This window comes from Muscardinus avellanarius, assembly GCF_963383645.1.
Source record: "Muscardinus avellanarius genome assembly, chromosome: 11".
NCBI classification, from domain to species: Eukaryota; Metazoa; Chordata; class Mammalia; order Rodentia; family Gliridae; genus Muscardinus; species Muscardinus avellanarius.
The window spans coordinates 49719276-49746823 of record NC_137797.1 but is presented as its reverse complement, the minus strand read 5'-3'; the positions used below and the strand labels follow the sequence as shown (position 1 = coordinate 49746823).

The 27548-nt window shown below is 41.5% G+C and overlaps 1 protein-coding gene across 1 annotated transcript; it reads left to right on the top strand.

Annotated features, from left to right (window-relative positions):
* Positions 1-1576: 1576 nt before the first annotated feature.
* TMEM19 (transmembrane protein 19) lies at positions 1577-26402 on the top strand (the record flags this gene model as incomplete). The annotated part of the gene is made up of 6 exons (XM_080706361.1): positions 1577-1724; positions 3266-3379; positions 19115-19252; positions 19630-19884; positions 20990-21199; positions 26239-26402. Exons 1-6 carry the CDS (start codon positions 1595-1597, stop codon positions 26400-26402), a joined length of 1011 nt encoding a protein of 336 aa, XP_080562487.1. The 5' UTR covers positions 1577-1594.
* Between the last annotated feature and the right edge of the window lie 1146 nt (positions 26403-27548).

Below are 27548 nucleotides of genomic sequence, written 5' to 3'. Positions count from 1 at the left end.
TTTTTAAACTGAAGCAATTTGTAAAATAAAGCATGTAAACTAAGAGTGGTGGTGCATGATTGTAATCCCAGTATTTGGGAAACAGACAGGAGGACCAGTCTCAGGAACTTGGGCCCCTTACAATTTAGTGAGACCCTATTTCAAAATAAAAAATAAAAATTAGCGCGGGGTTGGGAGGAGGGCAGCTCAGAAGTAGAATGCCCCTAGATTTAACCCCCAGTACCAAAGGAAATTTTTAAATTAAATAAAGCATGCAAATCCTTAGAGAATCAGCTTCACATATTTTGCTCAAACTGTATCTGAATGTGCATTATAGTTCATTTGCACTGTTATAAAAAACACGATTGTAATCCCAGTACTTGAGAGGCTGAGACAAGAGGATGGCAGGTTCATGGGCAGCCTCAGCAACTTAGTGAGATCCTGTTTCAAAACAAAGTATAAAATAGGTCTGGAAGTATAGCCCTGAGGTAGAAAAGCCCCTGGGTTCCACCCCCCCCCCCCGTAACACACACACACACACACACACACACACACACACACACACACACACACACACACTAAGGCGGGTATGGTAGCGCACGCTTGTAATCCCAGCATTTGGGAGGCTGAGACAGGTTCTCAGAGAGCCTCAGCTACTTAGGCCCTCTGCAACTCAGTGAGACTGTTTCAAAAAAAAAAAAAATTAAAAATATAGGGTTGGGGGTGTTGCTCAGTGGTAGAATGCCCCCTTGGTTCCATCCACGTACCGCAAAATAAATAAATAAATAAATAAATAAATAAATAAATAAATTTTTTAAAAAATCGGGCTGGGGGTGTAGCTCGGAGGTAGAATGGCCCTGGGTTCAATTCCCAGTACCACAAAAAACAAACAACAAAAAAAACTGTCTTAACATTCACTACGGGACAGAGCAAACTAGAATGAGCCAACAAATGTGGTTCTTGTCCCCAAGACTAGTGGGGGGAAAAATACATTCCGCTTGCTTAATCCAAGGGCTTCAGCGTCCTGCAACAGCCATGGGTCAGGATTCCAGGCGGAGCTGCGGGGTTCCCTTTAAATGCGCACGTGGGCGGAGCAGGCTGGTGGCGCATGCGCAAAGAAAACGAGCCGCCGGAGGAGGCGGCGTGGCGGGCGCGGGCTGGGCTCGGGGCTCTCGGTCCTGCGGTGCAGGACTCCCGCGCCCGGGCCACGCGAGCGGCTGCGGGACTGGGCGGGGGCCAGGCGTGCCGAGTGCACCGGCCAGGCTAGCCCAGGTGGGGTGCGCTTGTTGCCAGGCGGGCGGGGACCCGCTGGCTTGGGTGCGTGGGCGGGCTCGGTGGGCGGGGCTAGCCAGGCTGGGCGCTGATTGGCTGCCTGGGTCTCCCTTCCGCCTTCCTGGTCTGGAGTCCAGGGCTTGCTGTGCTCCTCCCGGAGGCGTTCCTTACCCGGTGCTCGGCAGCTGCAGTCTCTGGAAGGGTTTATGTTACTTTTTATTCGGTCGGTGTAAGATGTTGACATTTATGTTTGCCTCAAAGCCAGTGTTTTACTGGCAAGCTAAATGACTATTTCAAAAACGTTGTCTGTTTTCTCTCTCAGGTGCTCAGATCTTTATTTTCCATGACAGATCTTGATGACAGTATATGCAAAAGATATATGAAGATGATTACCAATATAGTAATATTGAGCCTGATCATTTGCATTTCTTTAGCTTTCTGGATTATGTCAATGACTGCTAGTACATATTATGGTAAGTAGAAATGTTCTAAGTTGTTTTTCTGTACTCTAATTGGTGGCACCTAAAACTGCCATTGTAAAATTCAAAACTCATGTCTTGAACGTGTTATGCCATTAATGTAGACATTCAGAATTTATCGAATATCAGTAAATTCACAAACTACATCACTCATCATCGGCATTAATTCACTCAAAATACTCGTGGTACATTTGGTGTCATGACCTAGGCAATCACAAGTTCTTTTTTTCCTTTTTTTTTTTTTTTTTTTTTCTGTTCTGGGGACAGAACCCAGGGCATTCCACCTCCAAGCTACACCTTCAGACTTATTTTATTTTTTCTTTTTTGAAACAGTATCTCACTAAGCTGCTGAGGGCCTCACAAAGTAGCTGAGGCTGGCCAAGAAACTCCTGTCTAAACCTACTGAGTATTGTGGTTACAAGCGCGCACTACCCCCGCCCCCACCCCTCTCGCCCCCCAACCCCCACTCCCATTATGCTTCAATAATCTCTCTGAAAGGCAGAGAGGAATAATTAGATCATGTTAAAAGAGTTTGCTGTGTGTAGTCCTTGAAATTTTAGTTATTTATTTATTTTGCAGGTCTGAGGATGGAACCCAGGGGCATTCGACCTCCAAGCTACACCACCTGCCCTATTTTTTATTCTTTATTTTGAAACAGAATTTCACTAAGTTGTGGGGGGCCTCACGAAGTAGCTGAGGCTCTCTGCAAACCTCCATCCTCCAGTCTCAGCCTCCCAAATGCTGGTATTAAAAGCATGAGCCCCCAGGCGTGGTGGCACAGGCTTGTAATCCCTGCGCTTGGGAGGCGGAGACAAGAGAATCGCGCAGGTTCCAAGCCAGCCGTGCTGACTTAAGAGACCCTGTTTCCAAATTAATAATATAAAAAAATAGGTCTGGGAGTGTAGCCCACTAGCCTGGAGGTAGAAGGGCTTCCAGGAACCCCAGTACCACCAAAAAATAAATAAAATAAAATAAAAGCATGAGCCACTGTACCCAGCTCGTCTTTGAAATTTAATACATGACTTCTTTCAAAAAACAGAGGAAGGAACCAGCTAAGAACCATAGTGTAAGACTATAATTCTAGTACTTTGGAGGCTGAGACAGGAAGATCACAGGTTTAAGGCCAGCCTCAACAACTTAGCAAGACCCTTTTTCAAAATAAAAAAGAGAAAAATGCCAGGGGTGAAGCTTGGAGGTAGAATGCCACTGGGTTCTATCCTTAGTACAAAAAAAAAAAAAAAAATGAACCAGAGATTCATTTCATATTTCCAAATACTTATGTTTGAGATACCTGTTATCATAAGTAGCTATAAAAAGTTCTCAAAACTTAGAGATAACATGGCCGCCCATTCCCCTGTAAGACTGCCTCTCTGGAAATCCCAAGTCTCAACATGAATGCTTTACTTCAGTGACTTCATCTCATTTTATCTGCTTATGAACGTATTTGGATCCAGAATGCAGTTATCAACATTTACTTCCCAGACTAACCTACACAGACTTCATGCAATTTGTGTTCTACCTGTATAACTTTTCAGGTAACTTACGCCCTATTTCTCCTTGGCGTTGGCTGTTTTCTGTTGTTGTTCCTGTTCTGATCGTCTCTAATGGCTTTAAAAAGAAAAGTCTAGATCACAGTGGAGCTTTAGGAGGTATGTATTTATTTTGAATCTTTAAAGTAACTGTATAAGAATTTGCTTATAAAATATAAATATTGATGCTTTCTAAGTTCTGAATATATGAGACTGAGTCTTAATATTATATATTTTAGACTGTGATAAAAATTATGAAGCACTCAACATTCCTGTTCTGTTGGAATCTAAAAACAAAGTTATACTTTTAGAGGAACTTGCCAATTTAACTTCATAATTGATGTAAAGTTAATTAATAGGGTACACTTTGAGAATATTGACTGTTATGTTCCTTTAGTGGGATTAGTCTCCTGCTCTCAGACATAATCTGACCTGAGAACTTCCATATTCAAGGCATGAGGATTTCCCCTAAATTCACCAACTTAGTGAGAACCTGTTTCAAAACAAAATAAAAAATAGGGCAGAGGGTGTGGCTCAGAGGTCGAATGCTCCTGGGTTCCATCCCCAGACCTGAAACACACACACACACACACACACAAACTCACTCTCTCTCTCTCTCTCTCTCTCTCTCTCTCTCTCTCTCTCTCTCTCTCTCTCACACACACACACACACACACACACACACACACACACACACACACCCTTGCACTGTCACCGACAGCCTCAGCTACTTAGTGGTGCCCTCTGCAACTCAGTGAGACCATATTTCAAAATAAAGACTAAGCCGGGCGTGGTGGCGCACGCTTGTAATCCCAGCACTTGGGTGGCTGAGACAGGAGGATCTCACAGGTTCAATGCCATCCTCAGTTACTTAATAAGGCTCTCGGCAACTTAGTGAGACCGTTTCCACATAAAGTATAAAAAAAAAATAGGTCTGGGAATATAGCCCAGAGGTAGAAAAGCCCCTGGGTTTCACCCCCAGTACCACCAAAAATTAATAATAATAATAATAATAATAATAATAATAATAATAAGGCTGGGGGTGTAGCTGGAAGGTAGAATGCCCCTGGGTTTCATCCCCAGTACCGCAAAAAAACAAAAACAAACAAAAATTAGCACTGTAATTGTAATTATTGGCAAGTAACCTAACTCCTGGGTTCCTCACTTTTTTTTATCTCTTATGAAATGAGTCAAATAGTAATTTTTTGATGAGGTCAAAGAAGATAATGTACAAGATAGAATATCTTTGCAATATATAAAACACTATGTAAACATTCACTGTTAGTGATTATCTGCTTTCAATCATATTTTTCTATGTGAATAACTATTAATTTGGCATTTCATGAACATAAACTTCTCCTTATTTCTACCCATACTATTCTCCAGCCTCCTTCCTATCTTATTGTAAGAAGGAGTTATGATCTTTTTCTCATCTCCTGGAATAATAGAGAAGTATTGAAAGATTAGAAAGATAGAGAGTTCTAAAGAGAAAACAATGAAGGCTTTGGAAATTGAAATTAATTCTCCTGGAGTAAGATTAAATGAAATATTCTCACTTAGAAAGGTTATGTGGTAAGCCTGACAGTGGTGGATACTTATAATCCCAGTACTTGGGAGGCTGAGACAGAAGGATTGCAGGTTTGGGGCCAGCCTCTGCTATAAATGAAGTCCTCTGTAACTTGGTGAGACTTTGCTTCAAAAGAAAGAATAAGCCGAGCATGGTAGCCCACTCTTGTAATCCTAGCATTTGGGAGGTTGAGACAGGAGGATTGTGGTTCACAGACAGCCTCAGCTACTTAGTGAGGCCTTTTGCAATTCAGTGAGATCCTGTTTCAAAATAAAGAATGAAAAAAAAGGCTGTGGGTATAGCTTGAAGGTAGACTGCTCCTGGGTTCCAACCCTAGTACCACCAAAAAAAAAAAAAAAAAAAAAAAAAAAAAAAAATAGGGGCGGGGAGTATAGGGGAGAGGTAGAATGCCCCTGATATCCCTGGGTTCCATCCCCAATACCACAAAATATATGTACATTGACATAAAAAAAAATCTCTGTTCTTTTCCTAATTATTTCACCCTCTGAAATGTTGCTTGAGACTTTTCTTTCCCTAAGTGTAAAATAATATAATGCTGATCCAAAGTGCATTATAGGGGTTGGTTATGTGACTTAGTGGTAGAGTGCTTGCCTGGCATGAATGAGGACCTGGGTTTGATACCCACTACTGCAAAAAAAATTTTTTTAAGTACATTTTAATAGTTAGAAATACTCTACTGGAGTGTGACTGTGAGTCACTTCAACTCTCCATGTCATGATTTTCCCATCTGTAAAATGGGAAGGAATAATGGTCTCTATAGCATTGAGTTGAGAGACGTTATCCATGTTGTAAAATGATTAGCATGGCACCTGGCAGATACAGATTATACACACACACACACACACACACACACACACACACACAACATTTGTGTGTATATACAGATATATATATATATATATAAATTTATTTTTATATATTTATATATGTGTGTGTGTATATATATAATTTTTTTTTTTTTGCAGCACTGGGGATGGAACCCAGGGGCATTCTACCTCCAAGCTACATCCCCAGCCTTGTTTTTTATTCTTCATTTTGAAACAGGGTCTCATTAAGATGCAGAGGGCTTCACTAAGTAGCTGAGGCTGACACAAACCCAGATCCTCTTGTCTCAGCCTCCCAAGTACTGGGATTCCAAGAGTGTACCACTATGCTTGCCCAGATATAATATTTTTACATAAATGACAGTCAAGTTTTTTGTTGTTGCTGTTGTTGTTGTTTTGCCAGGCGTGGTGGCGCACGCTTATAATCCCCACACTTGGGAGGCAGAGACAGGAGGATCCTGCAGGTTCGAAGCCAGCCACGCTGGCTTAAGAGACCCTGTTTCCAAATTTAAAAAAAAGTATAAAAATAGGTCTGGGAGTGTAGCCCAGAGGTAGAGGGGCTTCCAGGAACTCCAGTACCACACACATACACACACACAAAAAAAAAACAAAACTTTTTTTTTCCACTACCACTATTCACAGTCAAAGGAATTCACTCAGGTTTGCCATGCTGTGCTTTCAGTGTGCTTGGAATTAAGAAGAGTTACAAGCTGGGTGTGGTGGCGCATGCTTGTAATCCCAGTACTTGGGAGGCTGAGACAAGAGAATTGTGCAGGTTTGAAGCCAGCCTCAGCTATTAGTGAGTCTCTGGGCACCTTAGTAAGACCCTGTTTCCAAATAAAATTTTTAAAAAAATCGATCTGGGAGTGTAGTATGGAGATATAAGTCCTCTGGGTTCCATGCCCAGTACCATAAAAATAAAAAAATAAAAATAAGTAAATAAGAGTTATAGAACTTTTTTAAGATCCAAGCGTTCAGAACCCTTCATGACGCAGGAACACATGACACGCTCTGCTATCTAGAGAACTGGGGAAGAGATGAGGCAGTGCTTACTGCGCACCTGGGGGTGACGGCCCTGGGTCCTGGAGAGGGAGCATTCCCAGAACAAGGAGGGAGAGGGTCGCCTGCAGGGTGTGTGGGGAAATGCTGGTAAAGTGTAAAGCACTTTGGTGATTGGCTCCCAGGAAGGCTTGCCACTCTGATCACGTAACAGTTCTGTCTAGTTAATGAAGGTTTTTCTTTGAACATGTAAACAGGGAGAGTTTATTATTAGGCTTTTGGAGTAGCAATTTTGAATTCAGTTTCATTTGCCCACCCAATTAGGCTTCATATTTTACCTTTTTTTCCCCATTCATTTTCTTTTTTTTTATTTTTTTATTTTTTATTTTTTATTGGTGCACTGTATTCATACATCATAGTGGGATACAAAGAAAACTTTTGTAGACATACATGCACACATCACCAGTCAACCCCCACCCGATCCCCACCCCATTCCCTCCCCATCCCTCCTTCCCATGCTTGGCTTAGTGGTTGACATCTAGTATTATAGCAATTTATCAAAAATTAAAAATGATAATCTCACATAACAGTTTCATTTATCTGATACCAAGCTTTTGATAACTTAAAGATAACACTTCAATATTTCTTTTTGCTTTCTTTCTTACCAGAGAATATTTTTTCTTTTTTTTTTTAGGTGAAACTATCATATATTTATATATTTATTTTTCAGAAAAAAATCTACCCTAATATGGAATATGGATTCTAGATACCCAAAACGATCTCGAAAAAGAACAGAGGAGATATATATTTTCTGATTTCAAACCATATAAAGCTACAATAATTGAAACAGTGTAGTACTATTCTAAAGGCAGATATATATATATTCTGATTTCAAACCATATAAAGCTACAATAATTGAAACAGTGTAGTACTGTTCTAAAGGCAGATATATAAACCACTGGAGTTGAATAAAAGCCTAGAGCTAAATTCTTCCCTATATTGTCACGTTATTTTTGACAAGGTTTCCACGAACATTTGGTGGTGGAAATAATAATCTTTTAACTAAATATTGTTGAAAAATAATAATTACATGGAAAAGAATAAAATTGGACCCTTACCTAATCCCATATACAAGTATTAACTCAAAATAGATAAAAGACCTAAATATAAATCTTAAGACTATAAACTTTTAGAAGAGAATCTGGGTCATAAAACCTCACAACATTGAAATTGGCAGTGATTTCTTGGATATGATTTCAATGGCACAGGCAACAGAAGAGTATACAAACTCCCTAAAAAATAAAAAAATATTGTATATCCAAAGACAATGTAAACAGAGTTAAAAGTTACTAATAGAATGGGATAAAATATTTCCAAATGCTATATCTGAAGGTATATTAATATTCCAACTAGACATTCTAAAAATTAACAACAATAAAGGCAAACAATACAATTTAGAGATAGGTAAAAGACTAACATAAATAATGAATCTCCACAGATAACCAATCTTAGTTGTCTGTTGGATGGAAACTCTTGTTTCTCTGGTTCTGGTGTGTGTTACCTATTTCTTCTATGTAGTTAATCTCTTTGAGTATTTTCTCTAGTGCTGGTTTTGAAGACATAAATTCCTTCAGTTTTTGTTTGTCGTGGAAGCTTCTTATTTTTCCATCTAATTTGATAGAAAGTTTTGCTGGGTAGGAAATTTTTGGCTGGAAGTTGTTTTCTTTCAGAGTTTGGAATATGTTACTCCAAGCCCTTCTGGCTCTCATGACTTGGTTTGGGAAGTCTGGAGTGATTCTAATTGGTTTGCCTTCGAATGTCACTTGGCCCTTTGTTTTTGTTGCCTTTAAGATTCTCTGCTTGGCTTCCACATTGGTCATTTTGACAATTATGTGGCGTGGGGATCCTCTTCTCCGATCCTGTCTAAAGGGAGTTCTATAAGTTTCCTGGACCTGTGTATCAACCTCTTGCTTTATGTCTGGAAAATTTTCTGCTATTACTTCCTTGAAGAGATTGTTGATCCCTTTGGTATCACTTTCTTTTCCCTCCTCTATTCCAATTATTCTTAGGTTAGCTCTCTTAAAATGGGCCCATATTTCTTCAATGTCAGATTCCTTCTGTTGGATATTTTTTTCTAGATTAGAAACTATGCGTTCATTTTTGGAATGATCATCTTCTAAGAGCGAGATTCTGTTCTCCATGTGGTCTAATCGGTTGTTCATGCTTTGAATTGAGGCCTTTACTTCATTAATTGCATCTTTTATCTCTTTTTGGCTCTCTCTGAATTCTTTTCGAAGCACCTCTATTATTTCTAAGTTATTTTCCTGATTTGATCTTCTAGAAATCTCTGATTTTCTGTTTTATCGGGTTCTGATGTTGTGGGGTTGTGGGCATTCATTGCTCCAGTGTTATTCCTCTTTCCCATGATTTCGGAAGTTTGTGCCTTCTCTGGGTTCTTCCCTTGAGTCACTATGACTTCGCTTAAGGTGCTCTGGATCTCGAGTCTGTAGTATCTCTGACCCCACTACTCCTTTACTGGGTTGTATCACAGAGTCTCCGACCCAGGGAGTCAATAGAGGCTGCTTTAGACTATGGGGGGGTGCCAGGTTGCACGTTCTCCTATGGTGTGATATCTCTGCCACTGCCACTCCCCCACTGGGTCAAGTCCCAGGGAGTACAGTACTGGGATTTCTCCTCTGTGGCCCGCAATTTGACTCACTGTTCTTGAGTACACAGATGTAGCTGTACTGGAGTTGGTGAATTCACTGCTGCTGCCGCCGGTGGCAATATGGTGCCGCTGTCATGCCCTCGGCCGTGAGGCTGGCATATTTTTTCTTCTCTGGTTTTGAGTTCCACTCTGAGTCCCTGCAGCGTGTGCTGAGCTCAGCCACTGGGAGCTTTAGATGCTCCCTGCGCCGAAAGATCCCGCCTGGCTGTTCCACAGCGGCTCACCTCAGCTTGCTGTAGCCGTCCGGTGAATTCGCCGCTGCCGCCGGCAGTATCCCCATTCATTTTCAACAAATATGACTGAGGGTCCTTTGTATGCCAGACAGTATTCTCAGAATTTAGAATTTGCACAGTGAATCAAGTGGATTACAGTCCTGTTGTCACAGAGCTTACATTTCCTGTCAGGGAAGGTAGATAAGATAGGCGTGATCTTATCTGGTTCTGACCTAGAACAAGATCCTGTGTGGGTAAGGAAAGTGCACAGCAAAGTAGTGTCAGAAAAGGCCCCTGGGGTACTCTGCAAGGACTCGCAAGGGTGCCTTACCTCTTTGGGATGACTATAGTTCAGGTCTGGTGTTGAATCTTCTCTAAAGAGAAACCTGGCTCTGCTGTGTACTCAGAATTGATCGGCACCAAGGAAGCTAGGTGAATATTGCTCTTTATGTAAGGGATGGTATATGAGCCAGAATGCTGCATTATTAATTTGACAGAGTGTAGAACTTCCAGGCGGACTGGAATATAAAAATCACTGTTCAGACATGCCCTATTCCTGTAGTCCAGCCACATGAGAAGTCTCGTAATTAAAAGGTTGCTCTGGTGAGTCTGAGAAACAGTAACGCAAGTCCACGGGTAGAGGAGTCCCCTCCCTTGGGCAGGGCTCCACAACTCTGCTCATTTCTTTCTTTTGACCTTCATTTTCCACATCTGGGGTTAACCAGCTTGCTCTGGATTCTCAGTCTTTCTCTAGGCAGATCATGTATGAAACAATAGATTCCAGTCTATGAAGTTCTAGTTCTGCCTTTCTCTTTTCTTTTCTCTTTCTTTCTTTTCTTTTCCTTTTTTTTTTTTTTTTTTTTTTTTCAGTACTGGGGATGGAACCCAGAGGCATTCTACCTCTGAGCTCCACCCCCAGCCCTAGTTTTGATTCTTTTTTTTTTTTTTTTTGGTGGTACTGGGGGTGGAACCCAGAGGCTTTCTACCTCTGGGCTATACTCCCAGACCCATTTTATATTTTATTTTGGAAACAGGGTCTCACTAAGTTGCTGAGAGCCTCACTAAGTAGCTGAGGCTGGCTTCGAACCCGTGCGATCCTCCTGTCTCAGCCTCCCAGGCTCGGGGATTACAAGCGTGTGCCACCATGCCCGGCTTGATTCTTTATTTTGAAACAGTGTCTCACTGAGTTGCAAAGGGCCTCACTAAGTAGGTGAAACTGTCCATGAACCAAAATCCTCCTGTCTCAGTCTCACAAATGCTGAGATTACAAGCATGTGGCACCACGCCTGGCTTCTGCCTTTAGTCTCTTTACTACTTCTCAGAGATTACTCAGGTACCTTAGTTGGAATTTGGGGTATGACTCTACTCCTACCAGTTGTTTATAAACAGCATTGTTTTACTTCCCCAGATGGCATCTGTTGGGCACACATTTTACCTATCTTAGGCTCAGAAAGAAGGCAGCCGTGATCCTTAAGTCTTAAATTCTTTGGAGCACCCTACTGTCATATATGTCCCTTATTAATGATCATTACAGGTTGGTGAGGAAGGGTGTTAAGGTAGACTAGACATGAACAAGAGACACAATCTAAGATTTAAAACAGGAGTTACAGCCGGGCGTGGTGGCGCACACTTATAATTCCAGCATTCGGGAGGCTGAGACTGTAGGATCGTGGTTCACAGACAGCCTCAGCTACTTAGTGAGGCCCTCTGCAACTCAGCAAGACCCAGTTTCAAAATAAAGAATAAAAAATTGGGCTGGGGATGTAGCTCAGAGGTCAAATGCCCCTGGGTTCCATCCCCAGACCCGCGGGGGTGGCGGGGGGACAGGAGTTACTAATTTAAAAATGCAGACATGGCCAGGAGTTGCCAAAAATTTCAAGATATATTTAGAATACATGAAAGAAACCATCCTTCAAAGCATGTTGTCTTAAATTTATTTCTTCAGAATGAACCTGCTATCAACATGAGCAATGATCACTACATGGAGTACTTTAAGGAAGTAAAAGTAAAAAGGACATAGATACCTTTTGTAGCATTATTACAATCCATGTATGCTGTTTTAGGGCCATTCTCCTTTGGGTTTGACAGTGAAGTGAATTGTTAACAGTGACTACTTATGAAAAGGGAAAGGGGAGACACTTTGACTTTCACTTTGGTGTACTCCCATGGGTTTTAGATTTTCCTTCAAATAGCCATTTACTACTTTTGTAATGTTTTTAAAATTAGTTGAGCCAGGTGTGGTGGCACACGTTTGTAATCCCAGCATTCGGGAGGCTGAGACAGGAGGATCATGGATAGGCTGTTTGCCGCCAGCCTCAGCTACTTATGAGGTCCCTTGCAACTCAGTGACACCCTGTCTCAAAATAAAGAGTAAAAAATAGGGCTGGGAGTGTAGCACAGAGGTAGAATGCCCCTGAGTTCTATCCCCACTACCAAAAATAAATAAATAAATAAATAATAAATAAATAAATAAAATTAGTTGAACCCAGACATGATGACACATGCTTATAATCCCAGTGTTTGAGAGGCTGGGACAGGAGGATTGCCAGTTCAGGGGCATCCTCAGCAACTTAGTGAGGCCCTGTGTCAAAGTAAAAAATAAAATAGGACTTGGGATGTAGTTTAGAGATAGAGGGCCCCTGAGTTCAATCCCCAGCATATACGTGCACACACATGCGCCCACACACACACGTCAATTAAGCCAGGCATGGTAGCACACACCTGTAATCCTAGTACTTGGGAGGCTAAAACAGGAGGATTGCAGATTTGAGACCAGCCTCAGCTACTTTTAATGAGACTTTCGGCAACTTAGCAAGACCCTGTTCCCAAATAAAAAATAAAACAGGGCTGGGATGTTAACTCGGAGGGAGAATGCCCTTTTAGTTCAATTCCAAGTACCACAAAAAATGAAAAAAAAATTTCAGTTAAAAAAAAAAAAACTACCGATTGGATAACAACAATATAGTATTGATCATTATTGTCCCTGAGCTTGTGTCATTGGAACTCTTGCTGCTTGTTATTACCTCTGACGTCAGTTAACTTTTATTAAGAGCCGCCTGCATCCTAGGTACTATAATAAGCGTATTCTAAAAATTAACTCTGACTCTTCTCAGCAGACCGTTAAGACTGATCTTGCTTCCCCAGTGTTAAGCTGAGGCTTGAGGAGGTTAGGTACCTTCTAGTTTCACAGAGGCAAATGAAGGAGCCAGTGTGAAGTCCAGGCCGTTCAGTCCAGAGCAGAGGCTTTATACCAGGTTACCGTATTTCTTGTATTCTCAACTAGAATTCATTGAACTTAAGTAAAATGCCAGCAATTGAGCATCTCTGGATGAATCAAAGAATAACTAAGTAGATATAGTACTTGAACCTTGAGCTAAACATGGTGGAGAGGGTCATTAGAGAAATAGGAAACGGGTCTTTTGTTAAATTGTTGAATAGAGTATTTATGTAGTGCTTTATTAAATGAATAGCCTTAGTAAATAAAAATTAATTTATTATTTAAGCTTGGCATGGTGGTGCATGCCTATAATCCCAGTACCTGGAAGGTTGGCACAGGAGGATTGCAGGTTAGAGGCCAGCGTCAGCAACCTAGGGAGACCCTGTTTTAAAATAAAAAGTAAAGCCGGGCATGGTGGCACATACTTGTAATCCTGGCACTTGGGAGGCGGAGACAGGAGGATTGCGCTGGTTCAATGCCAGCCTCGCTGGCTTAAGAGACCCTGTTTCCAAATAAAAATATAAAATAGGTCTGGGAGTGTAGCCTGGAGAAGTGTTTCCAGGAACCCCAGTACCACCAAAAATAAATTTAAAAATAAAAAATTAAAAGGGCTGGGGGTGTAGCTAGGAGATTGAATTCCCTTGGGTTTGGCTGGGTGTGATGGTGCATACTTAAAATCCCAGTACTTGGGAAACTGAGACAGGAGGATCACAGTTCATAGCCAGCCTCAGCTATTTAGACCCTCCACAACTTAAACCCTGTTTCAAAATAAAGAACAAAAAATAGGGCAGGAGGTGTAGCTCAGAGGTAAAATGCCCCTAGGTTCGATTCCTTGTACGAAAAAAAAAAAAAAAAAAAAAAAAGGAGGGACAAAAGGGATATTAAAGGAAGTAATATTTCTCAAATTATGACTTTTTGCCAAAAAAGTTTAACTTTTTGAAGCATGTTACTATTTGACATATTTTCAAAAATCAGTTAAGGATGAGAAGTGAGGTGAATCTAAAACTGGAAGTACACTGAAATGAACCCAGTTGTATTTCAAACAAATATGCATATTCAAAGAAAAAGTGAAATATATGGCATTTAACTCTGTAAATCATACATCCTCAGTCTTAGGTTGAAGGGAACTGAAAGTTGAAAACAAATAAGCTTTTTTTTTTTTTTTTTTTTTTTGGTGGTGGTACTGGGGGTGGAACCCAGAGGCTTTCTACCTCCAGGCTATACTCCCAGACCTTTTTTACATTTTATTTGGAAACAGGGTCTCACTAAGTAGCTGAGACTGGCTTCCAACCCGTGTGATCCTCCTGTCTCAGCCTCCCAAGCGCAGGGATTACAAGCATGCGCCACCACACCCAGCTAAGCTGTTTTGAAATAGGATTTTTTTTGCTTTAGTTTGGGCGAAATGTTCTGAGACAGTTGTAATATAAGATTGAGGTAATGAATGAATTTATCACTGTTGGGAATCAGGGTCCTTCTTAAGGTTAGAAAGTTTGTAAGATGCAATGATAGAAGGCAAGAGAGAATCCATAGGGATAACTGGAATTAGAGTTACTCTTATGATCTTTCATTTCTTTTTTTTTTTTTTTTTTTTTTTTTTTTTTTGGTGGTACTGGGGTTCCTGGAAGCCCTTCTATCTCCGGGCTACACTCCCAGACCTATTTTTACATTTTTATTTGGAAACAGGGTCTCCTAAGCCAGCGCTAGCTTCGAACCTGCGCGATCCTCCTGTCTCTGCCTCCCAAGCGTGGGGATTACAAGCATGCGCCACCACGCCCGGCGTGATCTATCATTTCTAAAGTAATTATGTATAGGCCAGGCGTGGTGGCGCACGCTTGTAATCCCCGTGCTTGGGAGGCTGAGACAGGAGGATCGCACGGGTTTGAAGCCAGCCTCAACTACTTAGTGAGGCTTTCAGCAACTTAATGAGACCCTGTTTCCAAATAAAATATAAAAAAGGTCTGGGAGTGTAGCCCGGAGGTAGAAAGCCTCTGGGTTCCACCCCCAGTACCACCAAAAAATAAAAAATAAAAATAAAGTAATTATGTATGTGCACACATATTTATACATTTATATTTATAGGTATGCCTGGGTATTTATTTGTCCTGTTCACAAATGGCAAAGGTCCTAGTAACGAGTATTCTTTCAGCCTCAATATTCATCTCTGACATCCATTTTCTCATAAAATGAATCAGAGCTTCTCAGAGAAACAACTATTTCCATGAAAGTGGCAAGGTAGATTTGGGATGAGCCAAGAACATATTTATATACCAGAAAGAAAGGAAATGCTAAGAAGGAAAGAAAGGAAAGAAGGAAGGAAAGAAAAATAAAGAGATCCAACTATACCCCTCTTGGGTATCTTTCCAAAGGGAGTGAAATTAGAGTATTACAGTAATATATGCATATCCATGTTCATAGCAGCAGAGTTCACAATAGCCAAATTATGGAACCAACCTAGGTGTCCATCAACAGATGAATGAATTACAAAGTTGTGGGATATCCACACAGTAGAATTCTACTCAGCAATAAAGATGAACAAAAGTATGTCATTTGCAGGGCGTGGTGGGGCATGCTCGTAATCCCCATGCTTGGGAGGCTGAGACAGGAGGATCGCACAGCTTCAAAGCCAGCCTCAGCTACTTAGTGAGGCTCTCAGTACTTAGTGAGACCCTGTTTACAAATAAAATAGGTCTGGGAGTATAGCCTGGAGGTAGGAAGTCCCTGGGTTCCACCCCTAGCACCACCAAAAAAAAAGTATGTCATTTGCAGGAAAATGGGTAGAGCCAGAGAACAGTATGTTAAGTGAGATTAACCGGTCACAGAAAGTGAAGTTCTCATATGTAGAAGCTAGGGGAAATTGAGATGTAAGAACTTCAGACAATGGAGGAAAAACCTCAGTGGAGCCAGGGAGGCGGTCTAAGGGGAGAGGGAAGGTCAGTGAAGGAAGCACTTCCGTGGACATTAGTTATGTACATGTGTGAGGATACCATTGTCAACCTCAGTACCCTGTGTTGGGAAAGAGGGGAGTTGAGAAGGAGCTCCTGAAAGCCCACCAAGTGCTGTGTACATGTGTGTCGCCATCACTGTGATTTATACTTGTGTGTGTGGTGCTGGGGATTGAACCCAGGGCCTTTCTACTTCTGGCTACACTCCCAGACCTATTTTATATTTTATTTGGAAACAGGGTCTCATTAAGTTGCTGAGAGCCTCACTAAGTAGCTGAAGCTGGCTTCAAACCTGCACGATCTTCCTGTCTCAGCCTCCCAAGTAGTAGGATTACAAGTGTGTTGCCACCACTCCTGGCTTTTTACGTTTTTGTTTTGTTTTGTTTTGTTTTGTTTTGTTTTTGTTGTTGTTGTTTGTGTGTATGGGTCTGGGGATGGAACCCAGGGGCATTTAACCTCCGAGCTACACCCCCTACCCTATTTTTTTATTCTTTACTTTGAAACCGGGTCTCACTGAGTTGCAAAGGGCCTCACTAAGTAGCTGAGGCTGTCCGCGAACCGCAATCCTCCGGTCTCAGCCTCCCAAATGCTGGGATTACAAGCATACGCCACCACGCCCGGATAAATTGTTTTTGTTTTTTGTTTTGTTTTTTTTAAGTGAGCCAGATACATTCTTGAAAGTGACAATGATGTATGTAGCTAGGGTTGGTAGTGCATGCCTGTAATACCAGAACTTGGGAGGCTGAAACAGGAAAATCACAGTTTTGAGCCCAGCCCCGATTACTTAGCAAGGCTATCAGTAACCTAGTGATACCGTATTTTCAAATAAAAAATAAAAATCAGAGACTGGAGGATCGTGATTCATGGACAGCCTTGGCTACTTAGTGAGGCCCTGCACAATGTAGTGAGACCCTGTTTCAAAATAAAGAATAAAGAAATAGGGGAGGGAATGTAGCTCTGAGGTCGAATGCCCCTGGGTTCCATCCCCAGACCCGCAAAAAAATAAATAAATAAATAAAAAATAAATCAGGCTGGGGGTGTAGCTCAGAGGTAGAATACCTCTGGATTCAACCCTCAATACCATAAATAAATAAATAAATAATTTAAAAGGGTCTCACTAAATTGCTGAGGCTGTCTCACCTCCCAAGTACTCAGATTACAGTCATGCCACTGCACCCAACTACAGTTCCAAATTTTGTAACAGAAGGCCTTAAAGGTCATCTGTGATATTTTACAAGCCCATTCCAGTATGTTTGCACTTTCCCTGAAGAATTATCTACAGAGGCTTTTTTTATTTTTATTTTTTAGTAGTAGGGATTCAACCCAGAGGAGTTCTACCTCTGAACCACACGCCCAGCCCTATTTTTTTTTTTAATTTTAGTTTGAAACAAGCCTCACTAAGTTGCTGAGGCTCACCACCTTGTTGAGGCTGTCCTCAAACCCTTGATTCCCCTGTCTTAGCACCCCAAGTACTGAGATTACAAGTGTATGCCACCGTACTTGGTTTAGAGAGGCTTTATAATCTTTCTTCTTTTATTCTTTTATTTACTTATCTTATTTGCGGTACTGGGGATTGAAACTAGGGGTATTCTACCTCTGAGCCACAACCCCAGCCTTTTCTTTTCTCTTTTCTTTTTTTTTTCCTTTTTTTTTTTTTTTTTTTTTATGCGGGTCTGGGGATGGAACCCAGGGGCATTCAACCTCCAAGCTATATCTCCTGCTCGATTTTTTGTTCTTTATTTTGAAACAGGGTCTTACTAAGTTGAGGAGGGCCTCACTAAGTAGCTGAGGCTGTCCACAAACTGTGATCCTCCCGTCTCAGCCTCCGGAATGCTGAGATTACAAGTGTGCGCCACCACGCCCCGCCCCAGACTTTGTTTTGAAACAGGATCTCACTAAGTTGGCGAAGCTGGCCTCAAACCTATGATCTTCCTGCCTTAGCCTCTCAAGCACTGGGATTACAGGTGTGCACCACTATGCCAGGCTTTATAACCTCTTAACTCAGAGCAAGTTCTTTAAGTTTCAAACAAGTTCAACAAATTTGGCATCTGATTTCAGTTGAGTCTTTCCTTATTACTATTGCTATTAAGAGTGTATTTTTAGCCGGACGTGGTGGCGCACTCTTGTAATCCCAGCATTTGGGAGGCTGAGACAGGAGGATCGTGGTTCACGGACAGCCTCAGCTACTTAGTGAGGCCCTTTGCAACTCAGTGAGACCCAGTTTCAAAATAAAGAATAAAAAATAGGGCCGGGGATGTAACTTGAAGGTAGAATGCCCTGGATTCCATCCCCAGACCCACCAAAAAAAAAAAAAAAAAAAGAGCGCTTTTTTCCTTTGCTTCTCCTCCCTCTGCTCCCCCCATTATGAAGTATAAGCTTTTTTTGTGTGTGTGTGTGGTACTGGGGGTAGAACCCAGGGGTTTTCTACCTCCGGGTCACACTCCCAGACCTATTTTCTATTTTATTTGGAAACAGGGTCTCACTAAGTTGCTGAGAGCCTCACTCAGTAGCTGAGGCTGGCTTCGAACCCGTGCGATCCTCCTGTCTCAGCCTCCCAAGCGCAGGGATTACAAGCGTGTGTCACCACGCCCGGTGCTTCTTTGTTTTTCTGATTGCACTACAGGTTCTATGAGCCTTTCTGGCAAATGTTTACCCTTCAAAAAATGGAGAAATGTCACCTTCTTTATTCTTTGTTTGCCTCAACAAAATCCAAAGTCTAAGAAGCCCAAATCACATTCACAGAACATCTATTTTTATTTTTATTTTTATTGGTGCATTATATCATCTTCTACTTTTAGTTTCACGAAAAATTAAGATTATTTTTTTACAGATTTACACAGGAATTCTTAGGCAGGGGAAAATAGCTCTCACTATCATTTGTGAAGCTCAGAAAAAGAACATGTGAAAGTTCTTTTTTTTTTTTTTTTCTTTTGTGGTGTTGAGGATTGAATGCAGGGACATTGTACCTCCAAGCCATACCCCAGCCCTTTTTATATTTTTACTTGGAAACAGGCTCTTGCTAAGTTCCTGTGAGCTTCATTAAATTGCTGAGTCTGGCCTCCAAACTGCAATCCTCCTGTTTCAGCCTCTCAAGTGTAAGCCACCACACCTGGCCTAATATAGAGCATTTTTTGAAAGGAAGTCAAAATATGATTAAAAAAAAAAAACTTTTATCAATTTAAATGGCATTCATAATATTGCTCAGTGATAATATAGTTGGTAAAATGCAAATAGATTTGAAATGTGCATTCAGGTTATAATATGAAAATAGCTGAACAATCCAATTTTTTTTCTAGTACTAATGCATGGATTAAGTATAATTCTGTGTATGTATGTTTCTTTCAGGGCTAGTGGTTGGATTTATCCTAACCATTGCAAATTTCAGCTTTTTTACCTCTTTGCTGATGTTTTTTCTTTCTTCTTCAAAACTCACTAAGTGGAAAGGAGAAACAAAGAAGCGTCTAGATTCAGAATATAAAGAAGGTAAAATTAATTGTGTTCTTTACTTCACCCCAACATAAGCTTTAAATCAGAACGTGTTATATTGTCAACAGCTGAGTTTCATTTGAGAGTTACTTTAGTAGCCTAATTTAGCTTACCATTTATCGTTCTTCAGTTAGAAGTAACAGTACAATTTTAGAAGCGCTGGAGTCTTATCATTAACTATTCTATAAATTTATTAATCTAGACTCATTTATTAATCAGGATAAATATGGGCAAAGGTGTCATACCACTTTTAGACTTCTTAAAAATTTTTAGTCATTCCTCTTTCCTTAAACTTTAAAATGTAAGACCCCATAACTGCATGAGTTTCGTTCTGAAGAGAAAGCATTTCTTGTACGTCTCCGCTTTGTTTCCAGGAGGGCAAAGGAATTGGATTCAGGTGTTCTGTAATGGAGCCGTGCCCACAGAGCTGGCGCTGCTCTACATGATCGAAAGCGGCCCTGGGGAAATGCCAATTGATTTTTCCAAGCAGTACACTGCTTCCTGGATGTGTTTATCTCTCTTGGCTGCCCTGGCTTGTTCTGCTGGAGACACCTGGGCTTCGGAAGTTGGCACGGTTCTGAGTAAAAGTCCTCCAAGGCTAATAACAACCTGGGAGAAAGTTCCAGTTGGTGAGTTTCATAGAAAAGCAAAGATAAAAAGAGCCTTTAACGTAATGTATTTCTTACTTAAGAACCTCTTAAGATTTTATTCAATCTCTTTTACTGGAAAATTGCAACTGGGCATGGTGGCATTTGCCTGTAAGACAGGAGGGTCACAGGTTCAAGATCAGGCTCAGCAACCCAGCAAACCCTGCTTCAAAATAAAAAAGTGCAGGCCGGGCGTGGTGGCGCACGCTTGTAATCCCCACACTTGGGAGGCTGAGACAGGAGGATTGCACAGGTTCGAAGCCAGCCTCAGCTACTTAGTGAGGCTCTCAGCAACTTAGTGAGACCCTGTTTCCAAATAAAATATAAAAAAAGTCTGGGAGTATAGCCTGGAGGTAGAAAGCCTCTGGGTTCCACCCCCAGTACCACACACACACAAAAAAATAATAAAATAAAAAAGTGCAGAAGGGCATGGTGGCACACACTTGTAATCCCAGCACTTGGGAGGCTGAGACAAGAGGATCGCACAGGTTCGAAGCCAGCCTCAGCTACTTAGAGAGGTACTCAGCAATTTAGTGAGACGCTGTTTCCAAATAAAGTATAAAGTAAGTCTGGGAGTATAGGTTGGAGGTATAAAAGCCCCTTGGTTCCACCCCCAGTACCACACACACACACAAAAAAAAAAAAAAAAAAAAAAAAAAAAATTAAAAAAAATAAATAGTGCTGGAGGTGTAGTTCAGAGGTAGAACACCATTAGGTACCCAGTACCACAAAAAAAAAAAAAAAGAAAAAGAAAAAAAAGTGTTGTAGGCTATTAAATTTCTGGTATTATTAAGCTGGGCATGGTGGCACACACTTGTAATCCCAGTACTTGGGAGGCTGAGACAGGAGGATCTGGGTTCACAGCCAGCCACAGCTATTTAGTGAGGCCCTTTGAAACTTTGTGAGATCCTGTTTCAAAATAAAGAATTTAAAAATTGGGCTGGGGTTGCAGCTCACAGGTAGAATGCAATAAATAAATAAATCTGTCTATCCATCTGAACTAGATAGATACCAGTCTGTTTGCTTTCCTTGATGTTCTGTGTTTGCCAATTATTTACCGGATGATTTTGTTTTCGCTTTCTCTTAGGGACCAATGGCGGCGTCACAGTGGTGGGACTTGCTTCCAGTCTCCTTGGTGGTACCTTTGTGGGCATCGCTTACTTCCTCACGCAGCTGGTTTTTGTGAACGATTTAGACATTTCTGCTCCCCAGTGGCCCCTTATTGCTTTTGGGGGTCTAGCTGGATTACTAGGATCAATTGTGGACTCCTATTTAGGGGCAACGATGCAGTTTACTGGTAAGACCATTACTGTAATATAACTTACTGGTTTTTTAAAGAAAATGGGGAAGAAATCCAATTTTTTTTTAAAGATGTAAAAATGAAAACAAACCCAAAGACACAGGATATTGAGGGACCAGAAATAACAGGGCAGTTTCTTATATAGTTCTGGTTTTCTTATTCTGCTGTGTTAAATAAATTGAAAGAGAATCAGTTCTGCAGAGCACTGATTTGACAGGAGAATTCAATAGTGCAAAGAACAGATGCTTTTGATTATGAGCCATCACCTAATGCCAGGAAATCAGGATATATAGGATCAGGTATTTTAATGCACTTCCTTCCATTTGCTTTCTTCAAGTCCATTTGAAAGATAATTACAGATAATTATCATACTAATCTGACTACATGCACACGACCTCCCTTCCTACTGTGATGTCACACTTGTTATCCTCACCACTGAATTGTTCTTTGGTTTTGTTTTGTTTTGTTTTTGTGGTACTGGGGGTGGAATCCAGGGGCTTTTCTACCTCTGGGCTGTACTCCCAGACCTATTTTATACTTTATTTGGAAACAGGGTCTCACTAAGTTGCTAAGAGCCTCACTAAGTAGCTGAGGCTGGCTTCGAACCTGTGCGATCCTCCTGTCTCAGCCTCCCAAGCGCGGGGATTACAAGCGTGTGCCACCATGTCTGGCACACAGAATTGTTTTGTTTGTTTGTTTGGAGTATTTTGTTTTTGTTTTGTGTGTGTGGTACTGAGGATTGAACCCAGGGGCATTCTACCCCTGAGCTACATTCCCAGTGCTTTTTATTTTTTATTTCAAAACAAGGTCTCACTAGGTTGCAGCGAGTCTCATGTTGCCGAGGCTGACCTCATACCTCCAGTCCTCCTCCTCAGCTTCCCAAGTACTGGGATTACAGGCATGTGCCAACACACACAGATCTCACTATTGCGTTTTGGGTTTGTTTGTTTGTGTTTGCTTTTGTTTTTGTTTGGTGAGACAGCATCTTCATATGTCCAGGCTGGGTTTGATTCCAGAACTCAAGCAATCCTCCAGACTCATCTTCACAAGTAGCTGGGACTACAGGTACATGCCACCACTCCTTAGTTTTACGATTGCATTTTTAGCCCCATTCAAGATGAATAGGATCATTTTTCCTCAAAAATTTCTGTACTTTGCTTCTGAGACTCTCCTGTCCTTTCAGTGTACTGGTGTCTGTTAGGTGTATATTTGCTCCATTCTCTGAAGATTATGTTTTCTCCTTTAGTTGACATCTCCTTGAGGCTGGGAGAGAAAGATTCCCTGAGTTCATTCTTCTGTGCTCCTCAGACCCCAAGATTATCCACTTATCCCTCTACTCCCCTACCCACCTGTCAGAATGTCTGCCCTCATATCTTTAGTTTCATCTAGTTTCTAAGGAAGAAGCAATCTGGTTTTAATTTATACGACAGATCAATGACCACACACACAAACAGTACTTTAGTTTTTTTCTTTTTTTAATTAATTAATAATTAATTTTTTCTGGTACTAGGGATTTAACCTTGAGGCATTTTACCTCTGAGCTACATAACCAGCCCTATTTTATTCTTTATTTCCTTTCTTTTTTTTTTTTTTTTTTTTTTTTGTACTGTGGATTGAACTCAGAGGCATTCTACCTCCAAGCTACACCCCCAGCCACATTTTATTTCTCACTTAGAAACTCACTAAATTACTAAAAGCCTCCTTAAGTTGCTGGGGCTAGCTTTGAACCTGCAATCCTCCTGTCTCAGCCTTTCAAGTACTGGGATTACAAGTGTATGCCACCATGCCCAGTTTATTTTCTTATTTTTATTTTTATTTATTTGTATTTTTATTTTATTTATTTATTTATTTATTTTTATTTTTGGTGATACTGGGGTTCCTGGAAGCCCTTTTACCTCCAGGCTACACTCTCAGACCTATTTTATACTTTTCTTTTATTATTTTTGGAAACAGGATCTCTCCCTCTCCTCTCCTCTCCTCTTCTCTTCTCTTCTCTTCTCTTCTCTCTCTCTCTCTCTCTCTCTCTCTCTCTCTCTCTCTCTCTCTCTCGGCACTGGGGTTCCTGGAAGCCCTTCTACCTCTGGGCTACACTCCCAGACCTATTTTATACTTTTTATTTGGAAACAGGGTCTCTTAAGCCATCGCGGCTGGCTTGGAACCTGCGCGATCCTCCTGTCTCCGCCTCCCAAGCCCGGGAATTACAAGCGTGGGCCACCACGCCCGGCTTATTTTTTTTTTTTTTTTTGAAAAAGTCTCACTAGGTAGCTGAAAGTCTCCCTAAATTACTGAGGCTGGCCTTGAACCTGTGATCTGCCTGTTTCTGCCTGCCAAGTACTGGGATTACAGGTGTGTATTGCCACACCCAGCTCTTGTTTATTTTTTTGGTGCATTGTAATCATAGGTCATGATGAAGTTCAGAGCAATAGAGATATATAAGCACACGGTACTTGGAGAGCATCCTCCGGCTCCCACCCTGCTCCCTTCCCCCCTCCGTGCACGATAATGAGATTGGCACTGATAATGGTATGTATGTACATCATATCCATTGAAATGCTGCCTTCATTACATCTCCCTCCCCACTGCCTACCTGCCTCCCTCCCAGGCCCCTCCATCACTCCACCAGGGGTTCTTCTCCCTTGTCTGGAGTCCCTTTTGTATTCCAATTTCTGCCTAGCATCCACATACCAAGAAAAACATCTGACCTTTCAGTTTTTGTGACTGATTAATCTCGCTTAGCATAATATTCTCTAGTCCATTTATTTTTCTGCAAATGATGTAATTTTGTTCTTCTTTATGGCTGAGTAGACTTCTTTTGTGTATATATCCCATAACTTCCATTCATCTGTGATTAATAAATAAAGATGCGGCGGGTCCCATTGGCGCGCAGATACACGCAGGACACCGATATAAAATGATATGCATGTCTTTATTCGTGGGGAGTCGGCTGCCAGCCCCCGCGGGGCGGGGGGGTGGTGCCTGTGGGGGAGAGCGGGCCTCTCTGTCTCTATCCGCGTGTCTCTATCTGGCTTCTCTTCTAGAGGTAGCAGACAGGCTCCCTTAAATCGAGGGGCGTGGTCTCCTCTGGGAATCACAGGGCTCCGCCTCCTAGCTTCCGGCCCCGCCCCCTGCGGGGCAGCGGCTCAAACCTTTCAATCTGTTGATGGATACCTAGGATAGTTTCATAATTTGGCTACTGTGAAGTTTGTTGCTATAAACACAGATATGCAGACATTACTTTTATAAATAGTCTGGCTTCAGTTCCTTTGGGAAGATACCCAGGAGTGGCATAGCTAGGTCATATGGTCTTTCCATTCCCAGTCTTCAGAGGAACCTTCACACTTATCTCCAAAGTGGCCGCACTAATTTGCAGTCCAACAAATAATGTATCAAAGTCCCTATTTTCTCAATCCTTGGCAGCAATTAGTATTTTTATCTTTGACGCTTGCTATTCTATTTGGAGTTTGCTGAAATCTCAATGTAGTTTTGATTTATATCACTGATTGCTAATAATGTTGAAATTTTTTATATATTTATTGGCCATTAATATTTCTTCTTTAGTGAAGTGTCTATTTGTTTCATCTGCATGCACCAATACACCCAACTCTTCCTTTTTTTGTTGGGCTATTTGGTCTTTTAGCATTATGATTTTTAAATTCTTTGTAGCTGGTAAAGATCTCCCATTCTGTCAGCTCTCTTAAGGTTCTTAATAGTTTTCTTTGCTGACTAGGTTTTATTCTAAGTTTTTTATTCTAAATTCTAATTTTTTATTCTCTTTTATGGACTCTAAAAGGGGAAACTTCCTATATTGAATGGGTGGGGGAAATGTGGACAGTGGAGGAGATTCATTCATTCAGTAACTTTTTTCGGGGGGGTGGGGGTACCAGGGATTGAACCCAGAGGCATTCTACCTCTTACCTCTACCTCCAGCCCTTTTCATTTTTTAATTTGAAACAGGGCCTTCCTGAGGCTGGCCTCAAACTAGTGATCTTCCTCTCCCAGCCTCCCATTTACAGGTGTGCACCACCACACCCAGCCACATGTCAGAAAATCTTTGTGTGCCACTATTTTAGTCTGTTTGTGCTGCTGTTGAAAAAAATCGACTGGGTAATTTATTTGTTTTGTTTTGTTTTTGGGTAGTACTGGGGTATCTGGAAGCCCTTCTACCTCCGGGCTACACTCCCAGACCTATTTTATATTTTTATTTGGAAACAGGGTCTCCTAAGCCAGCGCGCGCGGCTGGCTTCGAACCTGCGCGATCCTCCTGTCTCAGCCTCCCAAGCGTGGGGATTACAAGCGTGCACCACCACGCCCGGCTCGACTGGGTAATTTATCAAGAGCACCGTTTCACTTTTTACAGTTCTGAGGCTGGGAAGTTCGTGATCAAGACAGCAACAGATTCGTTGTCTGGTGACGGGCTGCCCTCTGCTTCCAAGATGGTGCTCTGTTGCTATATCCTCAGAGAGCAGAAGACAAACAGGCAAAAGAGACAGGCAACTCTGAAGCCTCTTACATGAGGACATTAATCCCCTGTGTGAGGATGCATCCCCCATGACTTGGTCGCTTCCCAAAAGGCCCACCTCTAATATTATCACATTGGGTCTTGAACTTCAGTATGAATTTTGCAGGGGCACAGACATTCAAACCGTAGCAGCCTCCTCTTAGCTAACGCCATGCCAGGCCTCGTGTATCCAGACACCTTCCCTCCTCCGGGGGGCCTCCCGTTGGTCTTGGAGGGGAACCACGGGGCAGGAAGGCCCAGCCTGCCAATTTGATGCCTTCTATGCCTGTCCTTCCTTCTTCTCCTAAAGCAAATACAGCTTCTGAGAAAACAGCGTGGAGGTGTGCTGAAACCCATTTAGAGAGGCCTTTTGTAGTCAGTTCTAACATCCCATCCTAGAAATGATTGACTGAAGTCAGCTTAGAAGTCCCTGGCATCCCAGACTTCCAAAGGTTATCTCTTTTGGAGAAAACAAGCTAGTTCTTCCTCACTCAGCTGATTTGGACCTTCCATCTTCTTTGCTTCTTTTCCCCTGCAGGTCTGGATGAAAGCACTGGCATGGTGGTCAACAGCCCGACCAACAACACAAAGCACATAGCAGGAAAACCCATTCTCGACAACAACGCAGTGAACCTGTTTTCTTCCGTCCTGATTGCCCTACTGCTCCCAACAGCCGCCTGGGGCTTTTGGCCCAGAGAATGAACTGTATTTCACTTTCATAGGTGATGAGTCCAGCTAAATCTGCAATTCTCAGTTTTACCCTAAGAATAGTGGTAATGTTAAAATGGTAATATCAGCTCCTCCTATATATTCTGTTGTGATGGAATTCCACATTTTCCTTTTATCTACTCCCTTTAGCAACTAATGTCTTTCCAGTGGAAGAGAAAATGGCATAGAACATATGCATGTTTTCCTTCTGCTGAAAATGGCTTCTTGGATGACTGAGCTGTATTGTCCCTGTATATTACTGTGTATTGATCTGAAAGATCTACATAGTCATGCAAGTTTTATTTTGTTTGAACTGTTAAGAGGACTAAATGATGACATTTTAAAGTAGTTCCCAGTTGTAGCAGAGAAGTACCAAATATTCTAGCTACCCCAAACATTTTTAAAAACAAAAATATTTGGCCGGGTGTGGTGGCGCACACTTGTAATCCCAGCATTTGGGAGGCTGAGACCGGAGGATCGCGGTTCACGGACAGCCTCAGCTACTTAGGCCCTCTGCAACTCAGTGAGACCCAGTTTCAAAATAAAGAATAAAAAATAGGGCAGGGGGTGTAGCTCGGAGGTCAAATGCCTCTGGGTTCCATCCCCAGACCTGCAAAAAAAAAAAAAAAAAATTTGTTTTAAATGATTGAAGGCTAAGTGTTAGTGTACTGCCTGGATATCTCCCATTTTCTTACCACTCACAATTGTAAAAAGTCCCTAGTGAATTGTGTGATCTACTCCATATTTTTCTTCCTTATTCTACATTAATGATTAAAAGAAAAAAAAACATTAAATGTTTTTTTCAAATGCCCATTAGAAAGTTTAGAAGAAAATGTTGATTGAAAATAAAATAAATTACCTAAAAAATGTGCACTTTATTATGTTCTTCAGTTGTTTTCTGAAGGGAAACTATGTTGAATTCACAATTTTTAATGTATTTTCTTACTTTGTTTGAAGTGGAATCTGGGTTCTTGTTGGCATCCTAAACAGTTAAAGAATTACTGGAAAATTATTGTAATAATCTTTTTTAATTTGCTGTGTCATACATGGCTGGAAAGTACTATGATTCACATGTGTATGAGTTGCTGTCCTTTACACTGGAGCCTCTACTAAAGTGAATTCTGCTTCTCAACTTCGTGC